Source organism: Rhineura floridana, chromosome 5 (genome assembly GCF_030035675.1).
Source record: "Rhineura floridana isolate rRhiFlo1 chromosome 5, rRhiFlo1.hap2, whole genome shotgun sequence".
In the NCBI taxonomy this organism is placed as follows: domain Eukaryota; kingdom Metazoa; phylum Chordata; class Lepidosauria; order Squamata; family Rhineuridae; genus Rhineura; species Rhineura floridana.
Genome location: NC_084484.1, coordinates 180,307,042 through 180,319,398, shown reverse-complemented (window position 1 = coordinate 180,319,398; position 12,357 = coordinate 180,307,042). Strand labels below are relative to the sequence as shown.

The following is a 12,357-nucleotide window of genomic DNA, read 5'->3' as shown; positions in this document are numbered from 1 at the left end:
CTATCCCCCCCCCCCCGAAAGAATCCTGGGAACTGTTGTTTACCCCTCAGAGAACTACAATTCCCAGCACCCTTTAAAAACTACAGTTTCCAGGATTTTTTGGTGGGGAAAGTGTGCTTTAAATATATGGTATGTACACTTCCGTATTCTCATGAGGTTACAGCTGCGTCTGTGCCATGATTTCACCGAAGTGGAGACAAGCTGCAGAGTTAATTCAGCTTCTTAAATATTTCATTGTTCACTCTTCCCCCGCTCCCCTGGGCTTCTTCAAAACGGTGGTTTCCCAGAGTGCCATAGTACTTTTTGCTGCTGCAGAGTGAGATGGCTGTTCCTTTTATCACTCCCTAGCATTGCAACTTCTCTCTTAGATCGCAAGGGCTAGAAACTTGGTTTTCAACCAAATCTAAAAACCGAGGTCTCGGAGGTCTGCTAGGGATACCTCATTCATGGATGCGTATTGAATGTGTGCATCTTTGGTCTGTGTGTGTACTCGATTGCACTGAGAACACGTCTCTCACTTGTTTGTCTGCCACCTTCCACTTCTCTCTCCTTCCAGGTGTGGAATCACAACATTATAACTGACGAGTTTCTGGGCCAGGTGGGACTTGCAGGCGACCCCAACGACCTTCAGTCAATGCACATCCTCCACCTTGAAGACAAAGGGAACAAACGAGCCAACGAACTCCCAGGAACTCTCAAGGTGCAGCTGCTCACTAGCAGTGTCCTCACTAACATCTAAACGTCACAAGGACAATTTCTTCCGTGCCACATGTACATATAATCTCGCAATATGCAGTATATATGTATAACTACACACACACACATATATATGCCTGCCACTGTACATGTACTGTGCATGCATTCACTTTTAAAAGGGGACCAGCTCTCCTATGTTCATTTTTTAAAAATTTTTATACAAATGTGCCTTCTCAAGAAGTGAAAATGTTTTGGTTTTAAAATACGCGCCTCAGGCATAATTTGTAGCCAATGACAGACTGCTGGTTAGGATGCCAAGACCTCCAAGCCAATCCTGCTTTTTCTCAGTGGCCGCAGTCCAAGTGCTTCTCCTCGAGGCTATATGTTTACACAGAGAAATCCATCTCTCGCGCACACACGTGTGTGACTGGGGGTGCGTTTTCTCCCCAGCCCAGAAAACCACATTGCCAATTTCATCGAAGGGCTCATTCATAACTCATACATCCGTGGTAGTGTTGTTGCTAAGATAGGAAAAGGCAGAAGGAAGATGAGCCCTTGGTTGCAGAAGGCTCAGGAGGAAGTAGCAGAAATGTTGCTTGAATGTCCCCCCTCCTTGCACAAATTATTGGCGTGCAAGGACTTACGCTTGTGTTCTGATTTTGCGGCAGGTCAAGGAAAGCATGGAATATTCTGCTGAGTGTGGAAATCACTGTCCTACAGATTTTGATTTATTTTTAAAGAGGTCAAGATTCTAGCCCTCATGGTTGCAAAGATAGGCTTGAAGGAGTCTGAGCGATGCCTGTTTGAAATCTCAGAATGCTATGGGCTGTATTCATACTAGTAGCGCTAAGGTGAACATTAATGCAAGGATTTATCCTTGCACAACAGAATGTTCTCCCCTCTCCTCCCCTCCCCCTTCATGCACCCTAAATCTTCTCTTGGGGGGTCTCCTCCAACCCTCCAGAGCAGATTTGGGCACGGTGCAGGGCACACGCGGTGGGAGGAGAAACACCGTTGTACTAGCGCTAATCCTTGCACTACCACAAGGATTTAGTTGAATCCAGTGACAGAAAGTATCGGCTTTAGTGGCCCATGTGACTCGCTCCTTCTCCCCTTGTCTAGCAAAGCCAGAACACAATTGCACAAAGTAAGAGAAGTTGGACACATTTGCCCAGCTTCTGCGAATGCCAGAGGTTGTAAAACTAATGCAGAATTTCAGTTGCCTGGCTGCAGAAGCATCTCTGTTGCCCCATCCCATTCTGACCCTTGACTGATCCAGCAAAGGGGTTTTCGGATCTGTTTTGGATTTGCAAGGGGAAAGCCTGCTTATTTGTGTGTGTGTGTGTGAGGGGGGGGTATGAAGTTATGCAGAGTGTGGAGAAAGTGGACAGAGAAAGTTTTTCTCCGTCTCTCATAATACTAGAACATGGGGGCATCCAGCAAAACTGAATGTTGGAAGATTCAGGATTATTATTATTTAAGAATTTATAAACCACTTTTTAGCATAGGGTAGACAAAAGAAGCAACTTCTTCAAACAGCACGTAGTTAAAACTGTGGGGCTTGGACAGCTTGAAAAGGGGATCAGACAGATTCATGTAGGACAAGTGTGTGAGAGGCTACTAGGTACAAACGGCTCTGTTCTACCTCCACGGCTGGAGGCAGTGTGCCTGGGAATACCAGTTGCTGGGAATCCCAAGTGGGGAGACTGCCCTTGCGCTGAGGTCCTCCCTGTGGGCTTCCCAGAAGAGGCAACTGGTTGGCCACTGTGAGAACAGGGTGCTGGACTAGATGGACCTTTGCTCTTGTCTAGCCAAGCTGTGCATATATTCTTAAGAGAGTGTCATGTCCTTAAGAGAGTTGGGATCAGGGACTCCAGTTTCCAAATCCTCATTTAGCCTTGTGAAAGTCACTGTCCCCAAAAAACATCATAAAATGTGATAAAGATAGGTTCGGAGCTCTGTGCGTTTTCTGCTACAAAATTTAATACTTTGCATCGAGGTAGCGCTTGTCTGCATCATGTATAATTTATGCAAATTGAGTTGATTTACATTTCTGTATTTTGCATCATTCTGTATTTATTTTTCTTATTAATTTGTGTGATTTATTCTGCTTTAGATTATAAATGGGGGGTGAGCTCTGTGGGGGCTTTAAATTCTCCACCCCCCAATTCCTGGAAAAAAATCTATTGCAGTGACGTCTTTTGTATCTGAGGCATGGCCCACTTACTTTCAAGCATATCTTCTCAGCCATAAGGGCTAGAAACTTGTTCTTAAAGGCAACTGTGAAAGCTAAGATTCACAGTGCACTCCTATTCCTGTCTACTCAGAAGTAAGCTTCATTGAGTTCAATGGGACTTAACTCCCATGAACAGGAGCGTGAATAGCAGTGCAGGCTATTATTAACATGTTTGGTAATGAGCTGATGGGATGTCTTTTGGAATAGCAGAGGTGTGGATCACTCTTGATCTCAGCCCTTTTATATTGTGCTTTTGTGCCATAGAGAAAAACCCAAATTAAGTAGGTTGGGGAGGGGGCATTTTGCAACAGCCCGGTTAATTACGGAGACCTCCCACACAATCTTCCGTATGCAAGTCTTTGAGGTGCCATCGGACTCCTTGCTGTTAACAGTCTCCCACAGAGATCTTCTGTGCAAAGCTGTTGGATGGAGAAGCCCTGCAGCCCCACCCCCCAAGCTATGGGTCTGTGAGACCCTCACAGGGATTGATAATTTACAGCCGTGTACAAGATGGCTGAGATGGAAAGGACAAGACGTACCTCAGTTGCACCGCCTTTGTTTTGGGTGCAGAAGGTCCCACATTCCGTCCCTTGCATCTCCAGAGTACGTCTGGGAAGGACCTCTGCTTTAGACCCGGGCAAATCTCTGCCAGTCAGAGGAGGCATCACTAAACCAGATGGGCCTGTCATCTGACTCCATATAAGGAAGCTTATTGCATCAGAAGTAGCCTACTGCACTGTGGCATTTCCAGAAGTGAGCCTCAGAAACCTCTGGGAAAATGTGTGCTCTGGTGTGAGGGAGTCCAGAGCAGACTGCCCTGTGTTTGCATGTTCTGAACCATTTTCAAGTCCAGAGCAAAATCTGCCCTTTGTTTCCATTTTCAACTAATGTAGGGCATTGGGACTGAGGTACAGCTGACCCACGTCAACTATTTATGATAATAAAATAGCTGTTTGCAGGGAGGGGCTGGCAATGTACCCAGCCTGACACCCCGGAGAGCTGTTCCCAGTCAGTGCAAACAATACTAAGCTAGATAATGCCCTGAATAAGGCAACCAAATGGAATATGCATGTTCACTCAGTCTTGCCTAGATATTGGGTTTTTTAGATTGGTGTTGTGTACATTCAGCAAAATCAGGACAGCAGAGTCTGTTCTGGAATTGTCGGGGGTGGGGAATCATATTTGCAATGTTTTCTCCATATAAGACATACTCCCTGCTTGCAGAAAACTAGCCTAATAAGCAGGGAGGCTCTGTCCTTGTCAGTCCCCTGATTTTCTGTGTGCTACTTTTCAGTATGCAAGGAAGGTTTAATTTTTTTTAAAAAAAAAATTATAAGGATTTTGGAGAGCATTAACAAAATGGACTTCTCCCACCTCCAATGTGAAGGACTCGATCACATGATGCTACTGAATGTATAACTCTACCCCTTGTAGCAATGGGTATATACATTGCATGGGAACACAGTTAGTCAATATACCTGTGTCTGCATGGGTGATTTAACTAGCACTAACTGTATCCCCCTTGCATATGTATTTCACTCACTCCTCCAAGGGTGGAACAATAGGAGTGGTATTCAACAAAAGTCCTACTCAGATTGGTGTTGTGTACATTCAGCAAAATCAGCATAGTAGAGTCTGTTCTGGAATTGTGGGGGACCTGGCTAACTTAGGTTCATAGGACTTAGTTGAATACAACCCATTCATTCCTCAGCACTAAGTTCACTCGTTCTATCAGTGCAAATGTTTGCGCTTGCACAATGGCATTTCCTCCCTGTTCCCTGTGTGGCCCTTAAATCTGTTCTGGGGTTTCCCCCAACCCTCCAGAGCAGGTTTTGGGGGCGGGGGAGTTCTGTTGTGCAAGCATAAATCCTTGTGCTGATAGGACACATTTGTTGGATCCCACCCAGAATATCTTCTTTGGGTTATACGCAACCTTTCTCAACGTTGGGGTCCCCAGACGCTGCTAGACTACAACTCCCAGTATGGCCAGTGGTCAGGAATTACGGGAACTATAGTCCACCTGGGGACCCAAAGGTTGGGAAAGGTTGGATTTACTCCAGAGTCAAGTGGGAAGGAATTCCATTTGTAATGTGCATCCATCAAATTAATACATGCTCTGCATTTCTGTGTGTGTGTGTGTGTGAGAGAGAGAGAGAGAGAGAGAGAGAGAGAGAGAGATTACCCATGAGAAATAAGCCATAACAACAAAAGACAGAGGGCTTTTCAATTTCATTCTGGTTTATTGGGACCAAAATACCTTCAGTCGTTTTGCTTACTTCACTTTTTTAAAACAGCTCAGATGCTTAACGTTCTAGCCAAACGTTCTTTCCCTCCTTCCTACCACTGTTTTGGGATGCAGTGCTGGGCTAGGCTCCCAAGTTGCCATTTCTTAGTAAAACTGAGATTGTCGAAGAGAGGAATGACAATCAACATCCGGAGTGTTACATAGGTGATGTTTTTGATTTAAGGTCTGCTGGGTCCATCCGTCGTTTTGTGTCTTTATGAAGTCTCATCACTCGCACTTTATCCAAGAAATGCTTCATGACATGCATGAATGCAGACTGGGGAAATGTCTTGAAGATTCGCAGTTTTAAAAGTGTTGAAATTACTGGCTGTATGAGATTTGCAGTTAAAAGCCAAAATGGATCAGCTGCTCAGTCTTTATCAATAAATATTGACTCTGGACTTTTTTCATGTCCCCCTGCTCTGTCTGCAAGATATTGTGTTCACACACCTTTTTACACACACAGAAGAAGGTTGCCTAGAGGTGGATGCAATAGTAGAGCTGAGCTGAAACCACCACTCCTCCTCAGCTTTACAGCCCCAATTTGTGAGGGTGGCTCCAAACACTTGCAGTGGCAACCATCTTCTGTTTCTTTTCCACCCTTCACATACCTGCTCCCCCTGCTTATCCAGATTGATGGTAATCGACGGAAACAATGCCCTCCTTCTGATTTGGCTATATTTCATCTCGTTATTGTCACATAGCCAAATATGCCTGGCTATTTGGCACTGAGACATCTTCACATATGGAATGTGGTCCCTGACTGGCTAGGATCACATTATGAAGTCTAAAAAATAAACTTTTGCATGGGGAGTTTCAGGAACTATTGCAAGGGGAGGGAAGCTCCCTTTGGACACTGAATATGTTTACCTGAGAACATTTGGCACAGTCCTAAAACTGCTGGATCAGGCCAAATACCCATAAAGTCAGCATCCAGTTTTCCACAATGGCCAGCCAGGTGCCTGTGGGAAGCCTGCAAGCCGGACGTGAACGAGACACCCTTCTCCTTTCTGTTGCTGTTCAAGATTTCGGCTGCTACATTCCATTTTCCTACACTTCTAATTTTCTATTTGTTCCCCCAGCAGTCAGTCAACATTCTTGGTCACTGAGCATGCTTAGTCCTCAGTAGGATGTTTGGCGTGTCCTCCCATTATGCCCACCCCAAGGTATTCTGTACATATGCAGTCCTTGCCACCATTTATGCACAAAAGTTTGGTATTAACAGATTTGGGGAAACCCTAAAGTTTGCAGGAAATGCAAAGGACCTTTAGCAGGGAAAATCCTAAAAGGAAGGAAACTCTAAAAACAGCCCAATGAGGACTGAGGATTGGGCTTCCCAGAGGCATCTAGATGTGCCATTGGCATGATCCAGCAGGGCTATTATGTTCAGTTGCCACAAAATGCTGACTGGCAATTGGTAAGAAAATGGGAAAGCGGGGGAAGGAAGAATGGAACAGGAGTGTCTGGAATACTGAACAGAAGCCCTTCACACTGCAACTAAACAGGTGTAAGTCTGGCTTTTAGAACACTGCCAGTTGGTTCTTACTGAGCATGCCTGTGCTATCATAGACTCCAGTATTAATTCTGAACAGAAGCCCTTCACACTGCAACATTTTGTTTCAGACTCCACTTGTCATTTCATGGCTGTTTGTGGAAGGTAAGGTTACAAGAAATAAGACCGCATGATCTAATGTATTTATTTCTTGGAGAGCGCTTGGATTCTGGGTGAATCTTTGCAAAAAGCTCCAATAAATGGGCCAAAGGTGGCAAAAAAAAATTACCTTTACATTGCTAAGTAGCAAACATTCAACTAAAGATTCAAACTTTCTTTTTAAAAATGGTCTTGAAGCATAACATTTTGCTTTTGTGTTTTTTTCAAACTTGTCAATTTACATTGTGTATTTATATCCTTATATTAATAACCTTCCTGTCTATTCAAAAATGTACAGAAGCAGAGCTTGGAAGATTACTTTTAAAAAGTAATAAATTACAGTTACAGTTACATGGCCCCCCAGAAATAGTAATTACCGTTACAATTACAATTGCTCTGAAAGTGACTGATTACTTTTTCTCAAAAGTAATCACTACAGTTACATTTCAGTAACTTTTTTAAAAAAACGCCTACAAGGTGCTGGCCTTGGCTGCTGCACATCCAAGTAGCTTAAAACAACATTAAAAATAAGCAAACACATACAGAGGTAGTAGAATAATTATTTTTATTCATAAGATAGCAATGGTGGTCTCTCTGCTGGTAAGGGTGGTGGGGAGGGAGGCTGAGGCCACTACTCAGATCTTTGCACGTCAAACCAAGTGCAACCCCCCCCCAATCAGCCAGCCAGTCAGCATAATCTCTCTCATTTAACCACCTCCCAGACCCTGCCCTTCCACCAACTAAGGGACACACACTCAAGCAAACATTTTCCCCAGAGATGCAAACAGTAGCCAGAGAGGATGGTGGAGGCCACTTTGTGTGCCAAGTGCAAGCACAGTATTTTCTCTCTCTCTGTCTCTCTCACACACACACACACGCACATGTTGTCATCTTTCACCTCCACAGTTCTTTATCTCCATACTGCTGCTGCCTCCTTCTCCTCCTTTATCCATGTTCTTGACCTCCGGATCCTTTTCCCCTCCACTCCATTCTTCACCACCACTATCCATTTTTTAAAATAATTGTTTTCTCCACTCCACCCTGTCTCACTCCCCGCCTCCTCACTTATCACCTCCTACCCATCCACAGAGCATGAGGAAAGAGCGACACTGCACAGAAGCCCAGTTTGAGGCACATGATTTTCATCCACAAATCAGAGGAGCAGAAGACTTTCCCTGCTCCCCCCCAAGTAATGCCCAAAAGTAATTCTGGAAACGTTACAATTACTCCACAAAAGTAGTAATATTACTCCTAGTTCTATTACAATCAAAATGTAAAGGAATTACCCACTCGTTTCTCAAAAAAGTAATGAATTACAAGTAATTCGTTACTTGTAACTAGTTACTTCCAAGCTCTGCACAGAAGTGGCTAACAGTGGAAAAGTAATAAAGCATCTCATAAAAACAATACATTCAATAAGTTAAAAAAATCCCAATTTATAATGTCTCCCACTTGTGTCCACAAGGTGGTGATAGAGCGCTTTGAATAGTTGGAGAGGGAGCAAGTCCTGTTCTTTGAATTTTCTGATAGCTTCAGCCTGGCCCAGAGTCCAGCATTTGTCTTTCTTCTTGTTCCATGCCGCTCTCTCCCTTCTTTGTTTTTGTTACATGCAGGGATCCTCTGCCTTTAACAGTTGTGTGACAGACTGTGCCAGTGCCAGGTCTGGAGAGCCCTTGAGCCCAGGGGCATTATTAGGAGCGTGGGCCAGGGGGCATGAGCCCTGGGTCTTCTTTCTAAGCTTAACCTTTTTTTAAAAAAATGCTTATAGGACAGCTGGATGCACTGCAAATTGCAGTGCTGGTGAGATCCCAGTCTACTTTTAATTTCTCAAAGGCATCTAGACATAGAAACTGGCAGGTGCAAATTTGTGTGCCCTGAGTGCTTTGAAGTCTTTATCAGAGGCCCTTTCCCAAGCGCCTCATCTGATGAAGGTGCAGAGGGTGACTACACAAAAATGGGATTTTTTGTAAGTGGTTCCCCCTTCCCCCCAGTATATGGGATTCTCCCCTCCAGGGAAACATACCTGGCACCATCACTGTCAGCTTTTAGGTGCCAGGGAAAAACTTTTATTTACCCAGGCTTTAGGGGTGTGTGTGTGTCATGTTTTCCAGATTTTCCAGATCATACTTGTGTATGATTTTCAGCTTTTCCTGTGATGCTCATCTTTTAATGGGGTGGGATAGAATTTGTCCTTTTTCTTGCATTGTGGGATGAGCACTTTTAAGAATTGCTTTGTTTTGTATTTTATTATTTTGATTTGATTTGATTTATTTGTGCATCATTCTGTTGTTAATTCGTTTTGGGACAAACAAATGCAATATTATATATTTATTATCATTATTTTTAATATTAAATTTATTACCTGCCCTTCACCGGAAGTCCCAGGGCAGGTTTCAGTAGTGTAACTGCAAATTCAGAAGTGCAGGGTCTCTTCATGATAGTAACAGCCACATCCCCTCACAGCCACACCCCCTTCTGAGATTATACAATCTTCTAAGATTATACAATAACCTGGCCAGGTTTGAATACTGCTTTCTGCTTCTCTGTCGCTGTTGCCATTTGGCTATCCTTTCTCACTGTCAGAGATACTGTCTGAATTCCTGAATTCAGTGTCTACACATTTATCTCCTGCTGCAATCAAAATGCTTGATGATGATATAGATGGGATGCTATCCTCAGGATTCACTGTCTTCTGCAGTTACAGAATTGTCACTCTCCCCCACTTGTTTTGGCTTTTTTTGAAGTAGGAACTAATAAGAGGTTGCTTGCAATTGACACTCACTGGGAATCTTCTTAGTGGCTAACCCATTCCCTTTTCATGCCAATTGGCTCATAGGATGCTGGAGACATACAGACCCTGCTGGGACCCGGCTCCCCAAAAAGTAAGGGGTCTAAGACCCCCTGAGACCCTGGATGACTACACCCCTGGCAGCTTTACAATAGTTTCAAATCCAATGTTAAAAACAAAACATTCAATTTATTCCATTTATGAACCACTTCCTATAAAATATCTCAAAGCGATTTCACAATAAAAACACCAGCAATACAAACAATTAACACAATTTCATATATGTATGAAACTCATAAGTAAAAACAAATACACTGTCACATGTAAAAAGGATTTCAAACCCAATACAGATGCAGACTCGGGTAACAGCACTGACAGTAGTAAACAATGAGGACATAGCGACGGTCCTGCTTGCTCAAGATGATCTCTGTGGCTCCCCTTTGTTCCTGCTCTGCCTCGCTTGTCTTTTCCTTTGGGCCTAATTGGTGCCACTTCTCAGGTGGGGGCAGAGAGAGAGAGAGAAGAGCAAGGTGTGCAGCCATTGTGGTCCTCTTCACTCACTTGCTCAGAGAGGGCCAGCGAATAGGCAGCCACAGTGAGCTGGGAATCTCCAAGTATTGCCAGTGGGGCCACTGTTGGGGTGCAGGCCTTGGCAGATGCCCGACGATGCTGACCCCTGGCCCCTTGGCAACAGGACAACATGCAAGGGACTGGAGCAACTCCCCTCTGAGGAATGGTTCAGTATTTGGGGCTTTTTTAGTTTAGGAGGTAAAAGGCAAGTAATGGTGGGAAGGACATGACAGGTGTATAAAACTATGCAAGGTGTGGCAACAGTGAATAGGGAGAAGTAGGAGTGGGGGAGAAGCTGGATTCAGTTCACATTTAAAGCTGAATCTATCAATTGTGCACTTTCCAAAACAATATGAGAAACAAAACACAAGCATCCTACGAAATTTGCAAATGTCTGGTTTTCAATGCAGCTTATATCAGGGGGAAATGTGCATAAGATGAGTATATTAGTTAAAATGACATACAAAAATACATTGTACTGGGAGAAATTGCTTACAAGAATGTGTGCATGAGTCAAAACTGCTTACAAAAGTGTGTTTGTTAGGAATAATTCACAATACAACGCTGAATAATTTTTGTGAGTTATTTTTAATGCAAATGGCTGCAGAAATCTGGGGGACTGAATTTAAGATTTGAAAAAATGAAAAACAAGAGAGCCAAAATTGACAGATCCTCCCATCCGTAGGGAGAATTTTTTCTCCCTCATAACACTAGAACTCATGGACATCCAGTGAAGCTGAATGTTGGGAGATTCAGGGCAGACAAAATTAAGTTCTTCACATGGTGCATAGTTCAACTATGGAATTCGTTCCCACAAGAGGCAACTGATGGCCACCGACTTGGATGGCTTTAAAAGAGGGCTAGACAGACTCATGGAGGAAAAAGCTATCAATGGCTACTAGCCACGATGGCTATGTTCTTCCACCACTGCTGGAGGCAGTATTCCTCTGAACATCAGAAGGGAAGAGTGCTGTTGCACTAGCCACAGGAGAGGAGAGAGCCTGTTGCACTCAAGTCCTCCTTGCAGGCTTCCCATTGGGGTATCTGGAGGCCCACTGTGAGAGGAGGATGGACAAGGGCAACTGCAACGGGCCAGTTGGGCCTTTGATGGCCTGATCCAGCAGCAAGGCTCTTACTTCTTAAGCAGGGCTTTCCCCCTCACTGCACCTCCAGTTGGAGATCTGTCATACCACCGCAAGAGTTTTGCCAGGCCAAGCTGTGAACCATGTACCATATTCTTCCAGACTGTCATGAGGTTCGAAGTGGCAGGCTCGTAAAAGCTGGCATGCTTGTGAGCTTAGCTTCTACCCATTTGCAGAGCCTGGAAAAGTTACTTTTTTTGAACTACAACTCCCATCAGCCCCAGCCAGAATGGCCACTGAATTGGGCCAATGGGAGTTGTAGTTCAAAAAAGGTAACTTTTCCAAGCTCTGCATACAGGGTTGAATGCAGCTAAGCAGTTACTTCAGTGAGTCTACTCTGAGCAGGACTTATTCAGACACAACCATAGTATATCTTATGTCACAGCTACGAGAAATACTGACGTTAACAATTAAAAACAAAACAAAACTTTTCCAAGCTCTGCCCCTTCGCTTCTACAATCTTTGCGCTCGGCTCCTCCTCCTGGTTAAGACGGCTCAGCTTGGATGAATGGGAGGCTGTTGATGTGAATCTGGTAGTGTATGCAAAGCAGCTCCTGACGGGGAGCGAATGGGAAGGAAAGGAGAGAGCGAGCTGGTGGAGAGAGACAAACTGGCATCTAAGCAATGCATTCATTTCCCATCTAAATTGATCTCTGCTTGGGCAAAGCTCTTTTTGAGAACTGGACTCTTCTTTTTTTTTGTAACATGCCCATCAGCTGAGGAGTCAAGAGAGGAAGGCTCCATGTACCACTAAGGTAAGCTGCTAGCAAACCCAGGGCTGGAGCAGTACACTTTACAATTCATCTGGATTTTCACTTTAATTCAAACAGATTTGCTGAAAAGCCTCTTGGAGCCCCTGAGATTTCATCGCGGGCTCGCTGCTGTTTGCCATACTTATAGACTGGTTGAGTGCTTCAGTTGCTTCTCTGTGTGAGTGGCTTTTTTGATTTTGTGTGTTGCCGGAGGGATGGACTGGCATTTCAGAGAGTC

The 12,357-nt window shown here is 44.2% G+C and overlaps 1 protein-coding gene across 2 annotated transcripts in view; it reads left to right on the top strand.

Moving 5' to 3' along the window:
• Window positions 1-5,607, top strand: part of CAPN5 (calpain 5) — a 106,084-nt gene extending 100,477 nt beyond the window's left edge. The window contains exons 13-14 of one of the 2 annotated variants that reach the window (XM_061629025.1): window positions 557-700; window positions 5,401-5,607. In XM_061629025.1, the coding sequence (XP_061485009.1) occupies window positions 557-700; window positions 5,401-5,526 (270 nt within the window). In that variant the 3' untranslated portion in view covers window positions 5,527-5,607. Of the gene's footprint in view, window positions 1-556; window positions 921-5,400 lie in introns of those variants that run through there. The other variant, XM_061629026.1, reaches the window with a different exon arrangement.
• Window positions 5,608-12,357: the final 6,750 nt, after the last annotated feature.